General features: G+C 47.2%; 1 protein-coding gene across 3 annotated transcripts in view; it reads left to right on the top strand.

Annotated features, from left to right (window-relative positions):
* The first annotated feature begins 14,171 nt into the window (after positions 1 to 14,171).
* The window catches only part of IL6R (interleukin 6 receptor), a 50,833-nt gene continuing 42,443 nt past the window's right edge, over positions 14,172 to 22,561 (top strand). For all 3 annotated transcript variants that reach the window (XR_001138079.1, XM_012658896.1, XM_012658899.1), the window contains exon 1: positions 14,172 to 14,482. Coding sequence is in view for 2 of the 3 variants with exons in the window: in XM_012658896.1 (XP_012514350.1) it covers positions 14,398 to 14,482 (85 nt within the window). In the remaining variant the exon portion in view is untranslated. The remainder of the gene's footprint in view (positions 14,483 to 22,561) is intronic.

Raw genomic sequence — 22,561 nt, 5'->3', positions numbered from 1 at the left:
CGCCATGGCACTCTAGCCCAGGCAAGAGAGTGAGACTCTGTCTCAAAAAAAAAAACAAAAAAAACAAAAAAAACCAATTGTGAGTAGAAAAAAATAGCATCCTAGTTTTGTTTCACAAATGCAATATATTTTAATGTCTCTCTGAGGATATTAATGATAATTTGTTTGAAATTTTCTTCTTACACAGAATCTGTTTCTGCACATTGCTTTTCAGTCTGCTTTTTGTTTGTTTGTTTGTTTTGTTTCTTTTTTTTAAGACACAATCTCGCTCTGTCATCCAGCCTGGAGTGCAGTGACTGAATCATAGCTCACTGTAACCTCAAACTCCCAGACTCAAGCGATCCTCCTGCCTCAGCCTCCCAAGTAGCTGGAACTACAGGCACGTGTCACCATGCCCGGCTAAGTTTTAAAATTTTTTTGTAGAGACAGGGTCTTGTCATATTGCCAAGGCTGGTCTTGAACTTCTGAGCTCAAGCAATCCTCCGGTCTCGGCCTCCCAGAGTGCTAGGAGTACAGACCTGAGCCACTGCACCTGGCCTATTCATTTTTATCTTCCATGTCTGAGGTTTTTTCCTAGTCGTCTGGTGATCCTTAGCTCTCTATTTATGAGAAGGGAAAATATTAGATAAGTTTCTACGGTAAACATATGGTTCATTCAAATTAGGATAATTTTGGGAGGACTTATTTACAAAATGGCTGAGTATGAAGACAGAGAGTTAGAGGAGCTGTAACCTTTGGTTGAGAGACTCGGGCAGCCTGAGGTGACCTGTAAGAGAGGAACCAGAGGAGCGAAGGCCCTGATCATTCTCTCCTCCCTCCTTCCAGCCTTCTTCCCGGGTTCCACATTGGCCAGATGAATTGGAAGTCAGAGGGCATATGGGAAATTGCTCGTGTGGTCCCTCCCTGGGCTCCTTCCAGTGCAGAGGGCCAGGCGGGGAGGGGTGTGGAGGAGCAGAGGGAAAGACCAAGACGCTGGCTAGCTGACCGCAGGTCTGTTGTGGTGGCGGGTGTCTGAATGGGGATGTTTGCTGGGGAATCCCCAAGCGCCGGGACCTTCAGCGCTTTCCTCTTGAGCTGGTCACATTGCCCGGAGAAGAACCTACCAACCTCCTTCCAGGAGGGAGAAGGTCTGGCTCCTGGCATTCTGACCAGTGAACGTTTGTATGTGCAATCAGCATACACAGTCCCTAAATTCCCTAGGCCAGAAACCACAGGTAGGTCCTCAAATGTGCCTGGTGCCCCCAGGTCAGAGGCCTTCTGTTTTGCCCTGTGCAGGGAATAAACCTGCAGATTTCCGTGGGGGTGAGGGTGGGCTAGTTAGCCAGCAGTGAGGGTGAGGGGAGAGCTAGAGCTCTGCTTCTCAAACAGCTTTCAACTAGTCCTCCCTGCTCACACACACATGCACTCATAGAGACACACACTCAGTTCCACAGGGCCTTGGAGCTGCCAGTTCATGAGGCTTTTGAGGATTTTGTGCAATAAATTGGGTTGCTTCTCAGCTTTCCCCGCTGGCTGTTTGGGATTTGGCATTTTTGAGTTGGCTACATTAGTTGCCACATAAACCCAGGTGGCTTTCTGGTTCCTGGGCTCTATCTGGAAATCTCAAACCTTTGGCTGAAACAGCATATTTGGAGAGAGTTTATGGGAAAGAAGAAGAAAAAGCATCCTGGGGCCAGACTATGAAGTGTCTTGAGTAGATTGTACTTCATTCTAGAGGCCAGGGCTTTGCGGCTGGGAGATATTAATAGCAACTGAGGTCTAGCTATGTGGGTCCTTTGGCAAGTTCATTATCTGCTTTTCTTTTGTTCCTCTGTGATGACTCAATAGGGTGTGTGGAAAGAATAAACTATAAAGTGTTATACTAATGAGATGCATTATTTTTTGAATGCAGCCAGAATATTCCTGTCTTTATGTCTTTGCTTATACTGTTGCTTCTGCTTGGAATATTCTCTATCTTCTCCTTCATCTCTCCAACCCTTCCATCTCTACCTATAGAAATGGGACCTTTAAGACCCAGCTCAAGGTCAACTCTGCTATGAACTTGCTGCCCTCGAACTGAATAGGAACTCCCAAACTCTCAAATCTTTAATGATGAACATTTTTTTCTCACTTCCATTTCTGCCTGCTTGTATTAGTCGAGGTTCTCCAGGGAAACAGAACATGTGTATCTCAGTTATAAGGAATTGGTTCATGCAATTATGCAAGCTGGTAAGTCCCAAGATCTGCAGGGTGAGTCAGAAAGCTGGAAACTCAGGAGAGCTGGTGGCATAGTTCCAGCACATGTCCAAAGGCCCGAGGACCAGGAGAACTCATGGCGTAGTTCCAGTCTGAAGGGCGACAGGCATGACAGGAAGAGCTGATGTTCAGTTTGAGTCCAAAGGTAGGAAAAGCCAATGTCCCACTTGGAAGGCGGTCAGGCAGGAAGCATTCTTTCACACGGTGGGAGAGTCAGCCTTTTTTTTCTAGTCCAAGCTTCTACTGATTGGATGAGAACAACTCACACTAGGGAGAGCAATCTGCTTTACTCAGTCTACTGATTTAAATGTTAATCTCAGGCCAGTGCGGTGACTCATGCCTGTAATCCTAGCACTTTGGGAGACCAAGGTGGGAGATTCCTTGCTTGAGCCCAGGAGTTTGAATCCAGCCTCGGCAACATAGCAAGATCCTGTCTCTTTAAACAAAAAATCAGCCAGACGCAGTGGCTCACCCCTGTAATCCCAGCATTTTGGAAGGATAAGGTGGGGGGATTACTTGAGGCCAGGAGTTTGAGACCAGCCTGAGCAACATAGCAAGATCCTGTCTCTACAAAAAATAAAAAACAATTAGCTGAGTATTGTGGCATGCACCTGTAGTTCTAGCTACTTGGGAGGCTGAGCTAAGAGAATCACCTGAGGCTAGGAGTTTGAGGTTGCAGTGAGCTGTGATCGTGCCATTGCACTCTAGCCCAGGTGATAAAGAAAGACTCTGTCTCCAAAAAAACAAAAAAAAAAAACCTAACCGTATTTGACCATATGCGAGGATTATTTCTGGGCTCTCTAGTCTATCCCAGTGGTCTATATGTCTGTACTTATGTCAGGACCATACTGTTTAGATTACTGTAGCTTTGTAGCATGTTTTGAAATCAGAAAGTGTAAGTCTTCCAACTTTGTTCTTTTTTTTCCCCAGGGTTTTTTTTTTTTTTTTTTTTGGCTATTCAGGATCCTTTGAGATTTCATATGAATTTTAGCATGAATTTTTCTATTTCTAAAACAATTGCAGTTGGGATTTTGATAAGGATTGCATTGAATCTGTAGATTACTTTAGATAGTATGGTCATATTAACAACATTAAGTCTTCTAATCCATGAACACAAGATGTCTTTCCATTTATTTAGGTCTTCTTTAATTTCTTTCAGGAATGTTTTGTAGTTTTCCATGTACAAGTCTTTCACCTTCTTGGTTAAATTTACATCCAAGTATTTTACTTTTTTTGGTGCTATTGTAAATGGAATTGTTTTCTTAATTTCTTTTTCTGATTATTATTGCTAGTGTATGAAAATGCAACTGATTTTTGCATGTCGATTTTGTGTCCTTCAACTGAATTCATTTATTAACTGTGTGTGTGTATGTGTGTGTAATCTTTAGAGTTTTCTACATATAAGATCATGTCATCTGTGAGCAGAGATAATTCTACTTCCTTCTTTCCAATTTGGGTGCCTATAATTTCTTTTTCTTACCTAACTGCTCTGGCTAGAACTTGTAATATTATGTTGAACAAAAATGGCAAAAGTGGGCATCCTTGTCTTGATCCTGATCTCAGGGGGAGAAGCTTTCATTCTGTCACCATTAAGTATGATGTTAGCCGTGGGTTTCTCATATGTGGCCTTCATTCCGCCTTCCACATTTATTAAATAAACACCTTGAATAAAGTCATGCACATTCATTTGTTAATAATTATTTATTGAGTATCTACTCTGTGCCAGGCATTTTCTTTCTTTTCTTTTCTTTCTTTTTTTTTTTAAGACAGGCTATCACTCTGTTGCCTGGGCTAGAGTGCAGTGGCATCATCATAGCTCACTGCAACCTCGAACTGCTGGGCTCAAGTGAGCCTCCGGCCTCAGCCTTCCGAGTAGCTAGGACTACAGGTGCGCACCACCATGCCTGGATAATTTTTAAAATTTTTTGTAGAGCTGGGGCCTCCCTATATTGCTCAGGCTCGTCTCAAACTCCTGGCCTCAAGTGATCCTCCAGCCTCATCCTCCCAAAGTGCTGGAATTACAGGCATGAGTCCCTGTGCGTGATCCCTGATTTTCTTTTTTTGTATGCAAATGCTTAATATATATATGAAAAGGTAAAAAGAATAATACAATGGACATCCCTGTGCTGCCACCCAGATTAAGAAATACAAAAACTCTCTCTAGGGTCATTATATTTGATCTCTGAGCAGCCTTATACAAGGTTGACCATTCCTTCCTTCTTAATATACTTTTTTTTTTCCCCTGAGATTGAGTATTATTACTCTGTTGCCTGGGCTAGAGTGCCGTGGCCTCAGCCTAACTCACAGCAACCTCAAACTCCTGGGCTCAAGCGATCCTCCTGCCTCAGCCTCCTGTGTAGCTGGGACTACAGATGTGTGCCACCACACTTCTATTTTTAGTAGAGAGGGAGGTCTCTCTCTTGCTCAGGCTGGTCTTGAACTCCTGAGCTCAAGCAATCCTCCCACCTCGACCTCCCAGAGTGCTATGATTTCAGGTGTGAGCCACTGTGCCCAGCCGGGAGTTATTTCTTAATAGTGCTTGAATCGTCTGAGATTATCTCTTTCCTTTGTCTGTTTGTTTGTGGGTACTAATTTTCTTATTCAAATGCCAGCTCCCTGAGGGCAGAACTTGGTCTTGGTCACTGCTGTTATCTGTGCCTAGGACAGTGTTTCAGAGAAGGCCCTCAACAAAGGGCTGTAGAATGAATAATGCCTTTAAAAAGGGCAGTTTCAGGGCAGGGGTGGAGGTAGAATGCAGGTTGGTGGGATGAGAAGGGAATGGGAGGCGAGGAAGGAGGCATGGCGAGTAAATTCCACTCTTTTAATTACTCTAGTGAGAAGTTTGGCTATAAGCAGAAGAGAGATAGGGAAGTAACTGGACAGGGACATGAAGCACAGAGAAAGTTGTGTTTCTCAGGATGGGAGAGACTAGGACATGTGAAATGCTGATGAGGAGGACCCACTGGGAAGGGAGAGGTTGGCAACACAGAAGAAGAAGGGGTAAGTCATGGCCTAAGGTCCTAAAGAAGGCAGGAGGGCTGGGATCCTTGGAGGTATTAGCCTCAGATGAGAGGGGCGCAATCTGTGTCTTATTTATATTTGAATTCGTTGTCATGCCAAGCTCAAAGTTTGGCACGTGGCTGCCATCCCAAAAATATTTGTTAGCAACACAATGATCTTTCCCAGAAATATGCTGAATTAATAGTATGTGCCTGGCACTGCGTTAAGCAATTCATGTACATTATCTCATTTAATCCTCACATCCAGCCTATGATTTTGGTCCTTCCGTTGGTTTTGCTTTACTGATAGGGAAACCAAGACTGGGGGCTGGGTGTGGTGGCTCATGCCTGTAATCCTAGCACTCTGGGAGGCCGAGGTGGGAGGATCACTTGAAGTCAAGAGTTCGAGAGTAGCCTGAGCAAGAGCGAGACCCCCGTCTCTCCTAAAAATAGAAAAATTAGCCGGATATGCTGGTGCACACCTGTAGTCCCAGCTACCAGGAAGACTGAGGCAGGAGGATTGCTTGAGCCCAGCAGTTTGAGGTTGCTGTGAACTAGGCTAATACCATGCACTCTAGCCCAGGTGACAGAGCAAGACTCCGTCTCAAAAAAAAAAAAAAAAAAAAAAACAGAAACCAAGACTGGGAAAGATTAAATAATGAATACAAAAATTTGAACCCAAGTCTATATGATTCAAAAGCTTTAAAATTTTTACTTTGTTTTATTTATTCTTTTAAACAAACAGCTTTATTGAGATACAATCCACATAACATATATTAATAATTCATCAATTTAAAGTGTACAATCTGATGCTTTTTAGTATATTCGTAGATACATGCAACTATCACCACAGTCAACTTCAGAACATTTGGCCAGGTGCGGTGGCTCATGCCTATAATCCTAGCGCTCTGGGAGGCTGAGGTGGGAGGATCGCTTGAGGTCAGGAGTTCAAGACCAGCCTCAGCAAGAGCGAGACCCCATCTCTACTAAAAAAATAGAAAGAAATTAGGCAGGCAACTAAAAATAGAAAAAATTAGCCAGGTTGGTGGCGCATTCCTGTAGTCCCAGCTACTCGGGAGGCTGAGACAGGAGGATCACTTGAGCCCAGGAGTTTGAGGTTGCTGTGAACTAGGCTAACACCATGGCACTCTAGCCTGGGCAACAGAGTGAGACTCTGTCTCAAAAAAACAAAACAAAAAAACTTTAGAACATTTTCATTACCTTGAAAAGAAATCCCATAACTTTTAGCTATCACTCACCTATTCCCTCATCCCCACCTCCCTAGATCTAAGCTAGCAGTCCCTAATCTTTTTAGCACCAGGGACTGGTTTTATGGAAGACAATTTTTCCACAGACGAGATGAAGGTTGGGGGGATGGTTTTGGGATGATTCCAGCCCATTACATTTATTGTGAACTTCATTTCTGTTGTTATCACATTATCACTTGCCACTCACTGATAGGGTTTTGATATGAGTCTGTAAGCAATTGATTCATTATGGTCTCTGTGCAATCAAACCTCTCTGCTAATGATAATCTGTATTTGCAGCCCCCCCCCCCCCCCCCGCCAGCCACTCATCACAGCCTCAGCTCCACCTCAGATCATCAGGCATTAGATTCTCATAAGGAGCACGCAACCTAGATCCTTGCACGCGCAGTTTACAGTAGGGTTCGCGCTCCTATGAGAATCTAATGCTGCCACTAACCTGACTGGAGGCGGCGCTCACGTGGTGATGTGAGCAATGGGGAGTGGCTGTAAGTACAGATGGAGCTCCACGCGCTTGCCCGCCGCTCGCCTCCTGCTGTGTAGCCAGGTTCCTAACAGGCCACAGACCGGATATGGGGGTTGGGGACCACAGCTCTAAGTGACCACTAATCTACTTTCTGTTTCTGTAGATTGCCTATTCTGGACTTACATACGAATGGGATCATATAATATGTGGATTTTTGTGACTAGCTTCTTTCATGTAGCATAATGTTTTCAAGATCCATCCATATTATAGCATGTATCAGTACTTCATTCCTTTTTATGGCTGAATAATATTGCATTGTATGGATATACTACATTTTGTTTATCCACTCATATTGATGGACTTACGGACTGTTTCTATCTTTCGGCTATTGCGAATATTGCTGCTATAAATATTCATGTACGAGTTTTTGTGTGGGCATATATTTTTATTTATCTTGAGTATATATCTAGGAGTAAAATTACTGGGTGATGTGGTAACGCTATGTTTAATCATTCGAGGAACTTTTAGACTGTTTCCACAGTGGCTGTACCATTTTTATTCCTACCAGCAGTAGACGAGGTTTCCAATTTTTTACATTCTCTCCAACACTTGTTATTATCTGACTTTTTGATTCTAGCCAGCTCAAAACCTTTTAATTTTTATGCTGTATTGCTTCAAACTTAATTAGATTATGTTCAGCACGACCTATTTTATGGGCCAGAAAATTGTATGATGTAGTTAGAAGAGAGACTCATGAAAATGGTTAATATAAGTGAGATTTTTTTCTTTGGAGGTAAATTTCAGTTAACAGAAAAATATAGATTACAGGTAACATCCAATGGGTACAGTTACCATAGGTGCAGATTATTATCCTTATCGGGCTAACATTTATTGTACATTTACTGCCAGGACTGTGTTAAGTATTTTGGACAGTTTTCTCAATTAATCTTGTGCAGTAGAAACTCTTACTATTGCATTTTATAGACAAGGAAAGTGAAGTTGAGATAAAATTGCAGAAGTTGTCCAAGGTACCCAGCTGGCCAATGGCACAGCTGGGTTTGAACTCAGGCAGTTTGGCTCAGGAACCTGCTTACACATGTGTGTCCACACATAAATAGCCATACGCATACACATGACTACCAAAGAGCCGGCTAATGGATGCAAATGGAGCAAGCGATAAGCACTGTGAAGCCTAATTATTACTCAGCTCTAACTCTGCAAAAATCCAGAGTGTAATGCAGCCTCTGCTGGGAAGTGCAAGAGCAAATAGCTCATGCACACTTGTGAAATCCAAGTTTGGGATATCTTCCAGGAACGGTGAAATGGCAGGCGGAGGTATTACATGCAGAGGCCCCGGCTCTGACAAGAGATTACTGTGGATGGCAGAAGCAAACCCGTCTGGAACCGTTAAGTCTGCTAGTACAGTAAGTCCTCATTTAACCTCATCCATAGGTTCTCGAAAACCGTGACTTTAAGCAAAATGAAGTATAATGAAACCAATTTTCCTACAGGCTAATTGATATAAACAAGAGTTAAGTTCCTGCTGTATATTGCTGGTCACAAAAACATCACCAAACACTTCTAATATCAAACACTGAAATAAATATATACATACATTTATGCATTTAGATATATAGAAATATATAGACATTTAAGACACATTAATAAAAACAAGTAAGAAAATTATGTACCTAATTATTCCAATTCCCAGTTGTGGGTGGCCAGAGCATATTTGGACAGCTCAAGTTGCAAGGCAGGAACCAGCCCGGGACCAGATGCCATCCTATTGCTCACACATGCCCACACTCACTCAGATGGGGACCATTTAGACATGACAATTAACCTAACACGTCTGCACATCTTTGGGATGTGGGAGGAAACCGGAGTACCTGGAGGGAAGCCCCGCAGACATGGAGAGAACATGCAAACTCCACACAGACGGTGCCCCTGGCTGGGCCGGGGATAGATTTTTTTTTTTCTCATCAATGTTATAGCAAGACGTTGACCAAAATGATGTCATTGGAGGACCTCCTGTAAATGGTTCTCTAATCTATAACACCTTTAAATCCATGGAGCTTCTTAGAAGGGGTCTCAGAGAGCATCTAATGAACAAATTGTATTTCAACCTGTTTGTTTTACTGGTAATATAATGAGCTATAAGTAAAAAACATTTGGATGGGCTCTTGTATAGAAAGAATAAGTTCTGAGAAAGTTTACTTATTTACATTTGTTTAACAAACTTTCATATAGGGTTTACTGTGTATTGGCACTGTTATAAACATTTTACATATGTTAAATAATTTAACTCTCATAAGAGTCCTCTGAGGGTACTTTTATTTTCCCTGTTTTACGGATGGAGACATTGAGGCACAGAGAAGTTAAGTAACTTGTCCAAGTACAAACAGCTAGTAAGTGGCAGAGCTGAGATTTGACCCCAGGCAGTCTAGCTCTAGAGTCTGTGTACATAGAATTATCATGTTACAGTGCACCAAAAAAGTCCACTCTTTTAAAGGAATCTCAATCCAAATTTAAAGATAACTTTAATAATATGAATTATCTCTCCTTCCCAGCTATCCAATAAAGCATCTATTTCATATATCTGGATTTTCAAGCTTCTAATATGTTTAATCTTATAATTGTGATGCTTTTTAAAAAATGTGGTAAAATATACATAATATGAAATTTACCATTTTAACCATTTTTAAGCGCACAGTTCAGTGGCATTAAAGCACATTCACATTTATTGTGCAACCATCACCACCCTCCATCTCCAGAATTTTTTTCATCTTGAAAAATGGAAACTGTATACTCATTAAATAATTAACTTCCCATTCTCTCCTCCCCGCAACCCCTGGCAACTACCGTCCTACTCTGTCTATAATTTGACTATTCTAGGTACCTCGTATCAGTGGAACAATACAATATTTGCCCTTTCGTGTCTGGCTTATTTCACTTAGCGTAATGTCTTCAATGTTCATCCATCTTGTAGCACATGTCAGAATTTCCTCCCTTTTTAAGGCTGAATAATATTCCATTGTATGTACATACCCCATTTTGTTTATCTTTTCATCTTTTGACGGACATTTGGGTTGTTTCCACCTTTGACTCTCATGAACAATGCTGCCATGAATATGGCTGTGCAAATATCTATTCGAGTCCCTGCTTTCAATTTTTTGTGAATATACCCAGAAGTGGAACTGCTGGATCACACGCAATTCTATGCTTAATTTTAATTGTGATTTTTTTTTTTTTAGCAGTTACAAAATCGTAAGATTCTATAAATATTGCAAGGGGAGAAATTTTTATAACCCCCTTCTGTGAATGGTGCTGAAAATCCCTTCCCTGAGTGTGTAAACTCAGCTGGTGATGCAATGGGAAAGTGGAACAGAAAATGTATTGAACTTTGCTGCAGATGGTGAATGGGGTGAGCCTGGCTGTCATTTTGCCAGAGCCAGAGACGCTGCCTTCCTCCACCATGAAAGCAAGGCTCTCCCCAGTCAGACTGAGGGCTCTGGGCCCTGGCTGAGGCCTGACTCTGGGGGATGCCACTGGCTAGGGACACTGAGTTCTGTTGCTCAGAGTGGCCTCCAGCTCTGTCTGCCCTCCCAGGCTGATGAGAAAGGGCGAGGGGAAGATTTCAGAGAAGACGGAGCACCTTTCTGTAATTTTGGATGATCCAGCAGCCAGAGGCCAGGGCAGGGGTCTGCCCATCAGTCCAACCCCACCCCACTGCACTTCTCAGAATCATCATTGACCCTAAAGACAGACTCACAAGGTGAATGGAGAACAAAGGGTGTAAACTCTTGCAGTTGGGAATGGCCCCAACACATCAGCCCAAGCCTGGAGGGTGAGGGCAGGGTGGGAATCAAAAAAGACCACTTGGAGTCAGGACATCTGGGGTCTTGACCAGCTCTGTCACCAACTGCCTGTACCATCTTTAGCAAAAACTTCACCTCTTGAGGCCTTAGTTTCCTTATCTGTAAAGTGAGGGAGCAGGAGCAGATGGTGACTAAGTCCCTTTTGGATTCAAAACTATCCTACATAGTTATTCTATGGGGCCTCCCATAGACCTCTGTCTTTGGCAAACTTTAAGAAGTTTAATCTCTTCAGGTTAATGGTGAGAGGGTGAGAGGGTGAGAGAAGACTTGCCAGCGGGGAGTGTCAGCCCAGAGCTTCCCCCCCTAGGGGAGCTGGAGGGTAACTGCAGAAACACCAGGAGAGGGAGTCTGTGTGGCCTGAGAAGAGGGTGTCTCAAATGCCAGGTTCTGCTTCTCTGTTCTCCCCTCATGGACTACATGATCCTAAGTGCCAGTGGTGATGGGGAGACAGATGTCCTGCGGTGTCTTTGTTCCTGGTCCCACTGAGCCCTCCCTCCCTGGGCCAGGAGCCAGACCTCACCCTAGAGCTGCCAGTCACCCACTATGTAGCTTGAACAAGTCACCTTACCTCTCTGAGCCTCACTCTACTCATCTGAAAATTGGGGGCAGTATTTCCCAGTCCTCGGGGTTGGGAAGTTCAGAGGAGACCGTGTATGCGAAAGCATTTTGTAAGCAGCACAGTTACCTGAGAGAGGTGTCTGGTCCAGACGATTAAAGTCCTTGACCTTCCTTCTGCTATCTGCGTGACGGCAGGTCAGGCTGAACTGTACACGTATGTTTTCTTCCCTTCCTTATCAGTGTTTTTCATAGCAAAGCCTAGAATGCTGGCCCAAGAATTTTGAACCTCCACTTGGTGCAGAGTTCAGGCAGGGTTGATGGAGGCCAAAGAGGTTGTTCAGAATCCACCCTGGGGGAGGACACATTTCCCAGACAAAGGCCCTCACCATGGGCCAGGCCCTGCTCAGCAGTGACAATATGGGGATGAGTTTTATGGTGTGGCAGGGGAGATGAGGTGGTAAACAAAGTCAACATGGGGTTTTGAGGGAGCACAGAGTCTGGTCACCTAACCTGATCTGTAGGTCATGGGATTCTAGGCAAGTAGGAAAAGACCAGACGCTTCCTGGGGAAGGCATCTGAGCCAAGTCTTAAGGGTAAGTAGGCTAAGGGAGGCAATTCCTGGCAGAGGGGACAGCTTGAACAAAGGCATGGAGGTGAGACGCCATAAGTAATATTGTAGAAATATAATTATACGCAAGTCATGGAGATGCAGAAAATGAGGCTGGGAAAATAAAGATGGACCAGATCTTTTAATGTGAACCACAACACTAATAATTTGTATATCATTGCTCTCACCTTAAATTAGGAAATAGAGGCTCAGAGAGGTTAAATAATACACCCAAGTCACACAGCCAGCAAGTGGCAGAGCTGGAGTCTATATGACTCTAGAGCATATGCTCCCCACCATTGGCTTAGAGAGGGAGAGGTCTGCCTTTGTGCAGAGGCCAGGAGGGGTCTGAATTGCCTGTTCTTGACTTCAACATTCCTCTTTAAAGCTCTCCTATCTGAGCTGAGGGCTTTCTGCAGCCTTCCGGTTTCAGGCTGGCAGCTTGCAGTCCCTCTCTGGTTATTTTCAGGTCTGCATGTGTCACAGAGAGGAAGGGGGCAACCACAGTGGGAACCACCTTCCAGCCCTGCTGCAACTCCATTTTAAATAGCAGGAGAGAGGGCTGATGGCCCAAAGGTCTACCCACCAACATGCGTTTCTGTCCCTGTCTGTGGATGTGACTGAAGCGAGCCCACCCAAACCAGCCTCCAACATGGGTGGATCAGTGCATGTGTCTGGGTCTGCCTGGTGCTGCTGACGGGTGGTTCTTACAGAATGATCCAGGTGCATGGGGTCCGAGGACTGCATTTTGGAAGCTCTGTCCCCCCTCATGCCCGGTTCTATTCGCTGGGGCTCTGTCAGGCCATGCCCATTCCAGCTGCCCCAGGAACCTCGATCTCGGTTAGGCTCAGCCTGAAAGCCCAAAGTGGAAAAACACATTCTAGTGAGCAGTTATTGGTCCAGAAGCTTCTCAGCCTAAACCTTATTTCAGCATTTTTCTTTCCTTCCAAATTCAGTGGAAAGGCCACCCTATCAGCTTCAGGCTGTGTGGGGAACCTTGGTCGGCCCCTCCAAGAAGTCCTTGTGATTGCTCCTGAAAGCCAAGTGCAAGTTTCTGTCTGTCAGGTCAGAAGGGCAGACATGCAGGTTCTGACATCTATTGAGCACCTGTGGCTCGGACTCTGTCAGGTGCTTGGGTGCCATTTCACAGAATCGTAATAACCCTGTCCAGTGTAGGCTTTCTTACCTCTATCTGACAGAGGAGGAAACTGGGACTCAGAGATTCTGCTTTTTTTTTTTTTTTTTTTTTTTAGACAGAGTCTCACTCTGTCGCCCTGGCTAGAGTGCCATGGCGTCAGCCTAGCTCACAGCAACCTCAAACTCCTGGGCTCAAGCCATCCTACTGCCTCCCAGCAGCTGGGACTACAGGCCTGTGCCACGGGCCCGTGTGGATACCCAGCTAGTTTTTCTATGTTTGGTAGAGACGGGGGTCTCGCTCTTGCTCAGGCTGGTCTCAAACTCCTGACCTTGAGCGATCCACCCGCCTCGGCCTCCCAGAGTGCTAGGATTACAGGCGTGAGCCACCGCGCCCATCCTGCGAGATTCTGAACAGAAGTCACAGACACAATAGGTGGCAGGTCTGGATGGGAACCCAGGTCTCCCTGACTCCAAAGTCCACAGCGGTTCCTTCCCTCTACTGCAGGCTGCGAGGAGCAGCTGTGCAGACAGAACGTGCAGTAGCGAGTTTCCCGACGCCCAAGCCTCACCCCAGACCGATGAAATCAGAACTCTGGGGGTTCCGACCTAGACATCGATGGTTTTTAGGGCTCCCCAGGTAACTGGGCTGCCAAGCACTGCCTAACTGTAACGGTAAGAAGCAGATCGCATCCTCCAGGGCCTTCCAGGTGTGCCTTTCACAGCGTAATCCTGTTCACGAAACCAAAACTGAGAACCGAGCCGGCGGTGGCTAATATCCCCCTCCCACATCAGCAGGACCGGGGCGGGGGGCGGGAGGCGGCGCCCAGGTAGGCTCGCGGGCCCCGGCCCTCCCCGCTCAGGTGCGGCGCTGCTGCAGGAAGCCACCCCCTCCGGCCTGCCGGCGAGTGGGGCTATTGCGCCATCCGCGCTGGCTTTCGTAACCGCACCCTGGGACAGCCAAGAGACGCTCCAGCGCGAGTTCCTCAAATGTTTTCCTGCGTTGCCAGGACCGTCTGCTGCTCTGAGTCATGTGCAAGTGGGAAGTCGCACTGACACCGAGCGGGGCCACAGGGAGCTGAGCCGAGAGCCGCGCCGAGCCGGGGGACTGACTCTCAGTGTGTGCAGGGCGCGGGACCCCGGGGACGGGGTCTTCCCTTAGGGCCGGAGCCCGCCCGCCGCCCCGCCCCTGCTGCCGGGGTCCCGCCCGCCCGCCGCGTTTCTGGGACCGTGGGGCGTTAGCTGAGGAGGAAGCATGCTGGCCGTCCACTGCGCGCTGCTGGCCGCCCTGCTCGCCGCGCCGGGGGCGGCGCTGGCCCAACCGGACTGCCCTGCGCTTGGTAAGGGCTTCGAGTGCACCTGGAGGGCCCGGGCAGCTCCCGGCTGTGGGGGGAAACCGCTGTGGCCGCCGCAGATGGCGGGGAGCCTGGAGCGGGGAAAGGAGGTGTGACCGCTCCTCTTTTCTGTGGCTAGCTTGCGTCCCCGCGGCACAAGGTGCCGGCCCAGGGCTGACCCAGCCGTGGGGACGCGGGCAGTCGCTCTTGCGCTCCTTGCTTTGTCCTGCACCCTTGGTCAGGGGCTCCCTGCGGTCAGTGTAGGACTTAGTGTGTTCTCGGAAACCGACTCTCGTGTGTCCTTCCCAGTGCCCCCATGAGGCTTTACGTAACTGGGTCCCGCGTTGCTCCAAGGGGAGATGCCCGAGAGGGCACGCCTTAGCAGGGCAGTGTTCCAGCTTGGGCCGGCCTTTGTACCAGCGCCTCTCTCCTCTCTCCGCTTTGGGGGGCCACCTCGCCTGGTTCTCCCCCTACCCCTGAGGGAGCGTGCGTGTATGACAGTGCCCTGACTGTGATGGGACTTGACATCATGGGCGCTGAGTCACAGATCTCCCGCTGCACGGACTCACTTCGGCAGGCAAGAGCTCTGATGAGCTGAGTGCCCCAGTCCTGGGAGTTTAAGTGGGGAGCCTGGGAAGGGATGAGGACTTCCAGGGGTTGGCACGCCCTGGACTCCCCTTGCAGAGGAGAGAAGGAGGGCGAGGAAGAGTGCAGGGGGCACTTGTTGCTCCTGTTGGCTGTCATCTGTGCCTGGCAGCCCGGCCTTCCTATGGGCTCTGGGGGCATGCCTGGCTGCATGCATGTCTCCTCTCTCCTCTGGAGGAGCTGGGGTTTATTTTAGGGTCTGAGTGCTTCTTTGAGGACACAGCAGAAGATGAAGGGGCAGCCAGCAGGCTTCTAGAACAGATGCCTGGGGAGACCAGACGCTCTGGCTTTCACTGCTAGACCACATTGCACTCTGGCCCTGGGTGAACACCTGATTTGATTTCTCCCTGTGGGGAGGTAACTTTCTACAGCTAGAGTCTGGGCTGGAGTGCCCACGGCTCTCTTGGCTTTCTGGATGGTTGTGGTCTTTTCCATTGGAAAAGAAAAGGAGAGGGATTCCTTTTTCAATATACATTTGTAACTCCTGCCAGCAGCAGCCATCGTTGATTGAGCACTCCCCGAGCCCCCACCGTGCTTTACACATGTTTTCTCATCCTCCACTGTATCTACATATAACTTTGCTCGAAAGAGGAGACTGAGGTTCAGAGAGGTTGGGACAGGAAGTTGTGAGGTCCCGCTGGTGGAGGCCCACCCCTCCCATGGCTCCGTGCTCCAGTGAGGCAGATCCCTGAGGCTCCCAAATGTAGAACTAGACCAGCAGGCAGAGCTGGGGCTGTTTGGGGCCTCATCTGGCTGAATGCTGGGGCAGAAGGGGCTGAGGGAGGGGAAGTGGAGGCCCAGGCCTGCCCATGGTAGTGTCAGAAGGATGGCAGGCAGGTTTGAGGCCTTGGTTGGTGCTCCCTTGCCGGCCTCTGTCGCTGTTCACACCATGCCTCAGGGCTCCTGCCCCGGGGAGGTTACTGCTGTAGCTGCCACCTCCTTTTCCTCCTGAGTGATTGCGAGACACTTCGAAGGCAGCCAGTTGCAGTCAGTTCTCCGTTTCCCTGGTGCTCAGGAAGGATGGGCAAGGTGGTCCCGTGGCCCGGACAGCCTGTGAAAGGCAGAACTGAGAGTTTGGGGAGGAAGTGAAAGCCCTCCCAGCTCAGAAGGAAAACGCAGAGAAGTAGAAATACCCAGCTTCTCTCCCACACCCACTCAGACTCAGCTCATAAACTGGAGAGTAAAAATAAAGAAATCGTACAGGAAGCATGGAGCAAATGACTGCGACATGTTTCGTTTTAGAGAAGTGAGGAGCAGAGGGGGTAGCAGAGGCTGGAGCTGGCTGAGAGGGGAAATCCGTGGGCTCGTGGGTTGTGGGGGTCTCGTAGCTGGAGGCGTGGCTTCCATCAGTCGCTGCCCACGTGTCCAGGAGCTGCCAGGACTCCTCAGGTGTGCCCGCTGGCTAGAGGCCTGGACTAGCTCTAGGTGCTGGGCGTGGAAGCCTTGAGCTTGGGTGACTCAAGTTCCTTCTTACTTCTGCAATACAAGAAAATACACAAAACAAGTATGTACGCCTTTAAGTATCTCAAAGTCCTGTCTCAACTTATGAATTTCCCTCTAGGGCAACCTCTTTCTGCCTCTAACACCTATATGCATTCCTAGCCTCACCCCAAATCAGCCTTTCTCAGAAGGATAGTTCTGAGTCTAGCATCAGATTTGGCATATTTTTTGTGTTTGGGGGAGAGCTCGATAAAAAATACTGGTTCTCGGTCTCTACCCCAGGTTTATTAAATAGGAATATTGAGTAGTGGGGCCTGGGGAGATGTCTTTTTTGACAAACTGTCCCTTGTGATTCGTAGGCACTGTCAGGTCAGAGGACCTGTGCCTAATTGGTGCGATTGAGGAACTGAATGAAGGCCCTCCCCCATAGGGCTCTCGGTCGCCAGAGATCTCTCCTCGCTTTGGCTCTGCGTCTTGTTTATTCATTGCAGCAAACATTTGTTAAGTCTGTGTAAAGCCTATGAGGTCTGCGTGGCATCAGCCACACAGACTCCACCCTAAAAAGAGCCTGAAAATGATCAAGTGTAAATCCTGAGAAGGACCAAGAAAACCCAGACTCTGATCTGGCCCAGCGACCCAGGGACAAATTGTCGGGGCTGGGAGATGTGGTCAGAGAGAGGAAGCTCCTTTATTGAGGACCAAGATCCCGGGGCACACTAATTCTAACTACATTACTTCATCTGGGACCCTCAGCAAACCGGGGGAACAAGTGCTCCACTCGCTGGGTGTTTGTAAGGATCACACAAAGTAACCTCACTGCCCACTGCTGTAAATAGGCACCCCTTCCCTCCTGTCCCCCATTCCCGTCCCACCAGGCCTGTGTGCCACAGACCTAACAGTGAGAGCATTCCCAGTCACTGAATGTAATCTAAGTCTAAAGCTGTGCTCTCCAATATGGTAGCCATTGGCCATGTGTGACTATTTAAATGTAAATTAATTACGATTAAATCAAATTAAAAATTTAGTTCCTTAGTTGCCCTAATCACATTTCAAGTGCCTCACAGCCACCCATGGCTAGAGGCTGCTGTTCTGGACGTTGCAGACACAGAGCATTTCCATCCTCGCAGACGGCCCTACTGGATAGCGCAGGGCTGGAACGCTCACCGGTTTCTTCAGAGGTTTTCTGTCGCCCCTTCCTTTGTTCCTCCCCACTTCTGCTTCCCCTGCACACAGCTTATTCTGTGCAGGAGACAGCTAAGGCTTCGGAGCCAGACGATCTCTGTCCCACCCTGCCATGTAAAGTGATGTGACCTTGGGCAAGTGGTTTAATTTTTCTGACACTCAGTGTTAGTGTTCTAGAAAATATAAATAATTATACTACCTCACAGGGTGGTTATGAAGATTAAAGGAACTAAGTAGGATATTAAACAGAGTGTTTAGAAAAGTCCCTAGCGTAGAACAAGCTTAAATAAGTGTGGCTAATCGTTCATTCATTCCAGAAATATATTTTGAGCGCCTGCTCTGTTCCAGGTGCTATTCTGACGGCTGGAGATAAAACAGTGAACAACACAGACAGAAACCCCTGGCTTATTTGAGCTTCCTTCTAGTGGGGGAGACAATTAAGAGGATGTAAATTAAATATGTGGCACCCTAGCTACTAGTGCTAAGGAGGGAAAAGGAAGCAGGGGAGGGAGACAGGCATCGTGCGTGTTTGCTGGGGGTGAGAGTGGCAGGGGGAATTGGTATTTTAGACGGGAGGCCAGGGAAGGCCTCGCTGAGAAGGTAATACTAGAACAAAGGCCTGAAGGAAATATAAAAGTATTTAAGGATTCCCTGTACTTCCATCTTGGGCAGGAAAATCCTGGCCTCCTCTTTGACAGTCTGTACTACCTGAGGGTCTGTTATGTCCTGGAGCAGAGGGCTCTGTGGGGACACATGGATGTCCCCTGCCCTGGAGAAGTTTGGGGTGTCTCTGGGGAGACAAGTCCCCAGCCTTGCAGCCCTTTGGACTCCAGCTGAACAGAGAAGTACTAAATGTCATGTCATTACTGCAAGTGAGACCCCTGAGGGCCAGAGTGGCAAGGGGAAGCTGGCAGGGAAACCCTCAGAGCCTGCGGGGTTTCTTTCGGGAGTTAATCTGTGTGCTTTATCGTCTCCTCTCGCCTTGAGATCTGAAGAGGTCGAAAGTCTCCGACACAGTCAGAGGCTTTTCTGCCACTGGGTTCAGGCCTGACTTTAGCTGACCCTCAGGAGCCTCCCCCCACTCCCTGGCGTCCCTTGCCAGCTCTACCTGGTGGCTTCTGCCCTTAGCAGTGTGCCCCCAAGACCTTGCATCCGGGCTGTCCCCTCAGCGCCTGTTCTCTGAACCAGTTCCCACTCCGCTTCCCAACCTCCTTTCCCAAAAAGCGTCCTTTGGTCTTCCCTCTCTCTACGATGGTATGAGAAGTGCTACCATTTAGTGAGTGTCTGTCAACTGCGTACAAGTAACTGTGCTGGGTCCTCGGCATCTGTGATCTCATTGACTCCTCACATCTTTAGGTGAGAGGAGTGCTGGCCTCGTTGCCTGGATGGGGGGCTGCAGGACAGGATCAGAGCTCAGTTTTGCACACGTGGAAGCTGAGATGTCTACTAGACAACCAAGCCAGGATGCTGAGAAAGAGCTGGATGCAGGAGTCGGGTTTGGGAATGATGACCGAGCTTGACATATGAATTTGGGAGTCATCTGCAGGTAGAAATGATTTCAAGCCTTGAGACTGGCTGAATCATCTTGGGTGAGAATGTGGACTGAGAAGAGGCCCAGGGGCTTGAGCCTTGGGGCACGTCAGCCTTCTGAAACTGTAGGAGGGACCAGCGAGGGAGACTGAGAATGCGAGGTTAGTGAAGTAGCAGAAAAATCAGGAGAGTTGGAGTCCTGAAAACTAGGTGAGGACAGTGTATTCAAGAGAAGGGAGAAACTGATGTCAAATACTGCTGAGAGGTCAGGAAGAGGATGATTGGGACTTGACCAGAGGGTTTAGCAACAGGCAGGCCATTGGTGGTGACCTTGATGGGAGGAGTTTTGGTGAAATAGCGAGGGCCAAAGACTGGTGGGAGCGGATTCAAGAGAGAACAGGGGGAGGAAAATTGGAGACAGCAGGTATAGGCAACTCTTGAAGAGTTTAGCTGTAAAGAGGAGTAAAGATAAAAGGTTTATCCGATGGGGTAAAAAAAAAAAAGAGCAGTAAAGAAATGGAATGAGTTTGTTGGCTGGAGAAGTGGGGTCAACGAAAGGGAGTTGCTTTTTTTTTTTTTGAGACAGGGTCTCACTCTGTCACCCAGGCTGGAGTGCAGTGGTGCAAGCATAGCTTGGTGTAACCTTGGACTCCTCTGCTCAAGCAATCCTCCCACCTCAGCCTCCTGAGTACCTGAGACTACAGGCGTGTGCCACTATGCCCCACTAATTTTTAATTATTTTGTAGAGACAGGGTCTTGCTCTGTTGCCCAGGCTTGTCTTGAACTCCTGAGCTGAAGTGATCCTTCCACCTTGGCCTCTCAAAGTGCTGGGATTACAGGCATGAGCCACCACTCCTGGCCTACCAAAGGGAGTTTTTAAAGGATGAGTGGAATGTCAGCATGTTTACATGCTGATGGAAATGGTCTAGTAGAGACCAAAAAATTGACAGGGAGAGGTGAGGATTGCTGAAACGATGTCCTTGAGTAGGAAAGAGGAACCTGAGGCTCAGAGAGGTTAATTAACTTATTCAAGAAAACACAGGAAGGAAGTGACAGACAGGGCTTCACACCTTGCTCTTTCCACTATATCATATGTGTTGCCAACAACCCACCCTTCTCAAGGCACAGGGATGGCAAGGTCATCCTCTTTCTTTCCAGCGTCCTCCTTAGAGACCCACCAACACCATACCTATTGGTGTGATAGAAATAGCCCCCCTCTTGCCCCAGGAAATGCCCACTGTCCTCTTCTTCATATTGAAGAATACCAAAGGCTGGCCAGGCATGGTGGCTCATGCCTGTAATCCTAGCACTCTGGGAAGCCAAGGTGGGAGGATTGCTTGAGCTCAGGAGTTTGAGACCAGCCTCGGCAAGAGCGAGACCCCGTTTCCACTAAAAATAAAAAAAATTAGCCAGGTGTGGTGGTGTGTGTCTGTAGTCCCAGCTACTCAGGAGGCTGAAACAGGAGGATTGCTTGAGCCCAGGAGTTTGAGGTTGATGTGAGCTAGGCTGACGCCATGGCCTGCTAGCCTGGGCAACAGAGCGAGACTCTGTCTCAAAAAAAAAAAAAAGAATACCAAAGGCCATTGTATGTTTAAACTATTGCACTGTGGCCCTCTCCTTCCACCACCCCAATAGCCATTAATGTCACTTTCCATCAGCGGAATGTTTTGCAACCATACATCACTATAAATGTGTTTTTTTCTGTCTCTGAGAGAGGCAGCTGGTGTAGCAAAGAGAAAACAGCTTTGGGGTCAGGCAATCCAGGCCTGTCTCCTGTGCTATCCACTTAACCAGCTAGGGGACCTTTGGGCAAGTCACTTTAAGCCTTCAAATGTGAAATACTTTTCGAGGCTGTAACAAACAGAAGTGGATGCTTGATAAATGTTATTGATCCTAAGAGCCTATTTTGATGGGAGAAGGGGAAGGCTATTATATGAGGACATCTTTGCAGAAAAGGGGAAAGAGGCACTAACGCAGTGGGAATAATCATTACAATTGCTCACTTTTTTTGAGAGATTAGTTATGTTCTGAAAATAGTGCTGTTTACATTAATTATCGAAGGTAATCCTCACGACAACATTTGAAATAGCTATGATTATTATTTCCATTTTATGGATGGGAAAAGTGAGGCCTAGGAGGTTGAGAAACTAGCCTGAGGTCACACAGCCAGTGAGTGACTTAGCTAGCTAGGCTTGGGACTCGAGTATGTCCAAATCCTGGGCTTGAACTCTTGACCATTGCACCTAGTGGACTAGGAAAGAGTTAACTTATTTCTAGTAAACAAAGAACTTCTTTTATTTTCTTTTTAGTATTTCATTATTATATGGATATACTGAGTTTATTTACCTAGTCCTTTTTTTTTTTTTGAGACAAGGTCTTGCTCTGTGGCTCTGGCTAGAGTGCAGTGGCGTCATCATAGCTCACTGCAACCTCAAACTCCTGGGCTTAGATGATTTGCTTGTGTCAGCCTCCCAAGTAGCTGGGACTACAGGTACACACCACCATGCCCAGCTAATTTTTCTATTTTTTGTAGAGATGGGGTCTTGCTCTTGCTCAGGCTGGTCTTGAACTCCTGGTCTCAAGCAATCCTTCCACCTCCGCCTCCCAGAAGGATTACAGGCGTGAGCCACTTCGCTCGGCCCCTGGTCCCTTTTTGATGGACATTTGGTTGATTCCCATGTTGCTACTACAGACAGTGCTGTGGGGAATAACTTTGCATATTCCCCAAGTACACCTGTAGAATAAATTCCTTGAAGGGAAATTGATAGATCAAGGGACATGTAATTTGTCGTTTTGAGAGAGAATAGAAGTACCAATTTATACTCCCAGTAGCAATGTGAGAATGCCTGTGTCCCCACACCCTTGCCATAGTGTATTATTAACCTGGTATCTACACTGAAAATGGTATTTGTGTGGCATTAATTTGCATTTTTCTTATCTGAGTGAGATTGTGTGGCTTTATCCATGTGTAACATACATTTGCATAATCTATTTCTATGACTTATCTGTTCTTGGGCATGGCTCATTTTTTATTGGGTCACTGATCTCATTGTTTGCAGGAGCTCTTAACATATTAAGGAATCTAGTCCTCTGTGATATGAGTCGTATATTTTTCCAGTTTGTAATTTTGTCTTTTGACTTTTTTTTGGTGGTAGTGGGTTTTTGCCATGCAGATTTTTTTATTGTAGTTGAGTTTTTTTTTTTTTTTTGAGACAAAGTCTCACTGTGTTGCCCGGGCTAGAGTGCCGTGGCGTCAGCCTAGCTCACAGCAACCTCAAACTCCTGGGC

This window comes from Propithecus coquereli, unplaced genomic scaffold (assembly GCF_000956105.1).
Source record: "Propithecus coquereli isolate 6110/MARCELLA unplaced genomic scaffold, Pcoq_1.0 Scaffold59, whole genome shotgun sequence".
NCBI lineage: Eukaryota > Metazoa > Chordata > Mammalia > Primates > Indriidae > Propithecus > Propithecus coquereli.
Note: the sequence above shows the minus strand (reverse complement) of the source record. Positions and strands in the feature narration are given on the sequence as shown.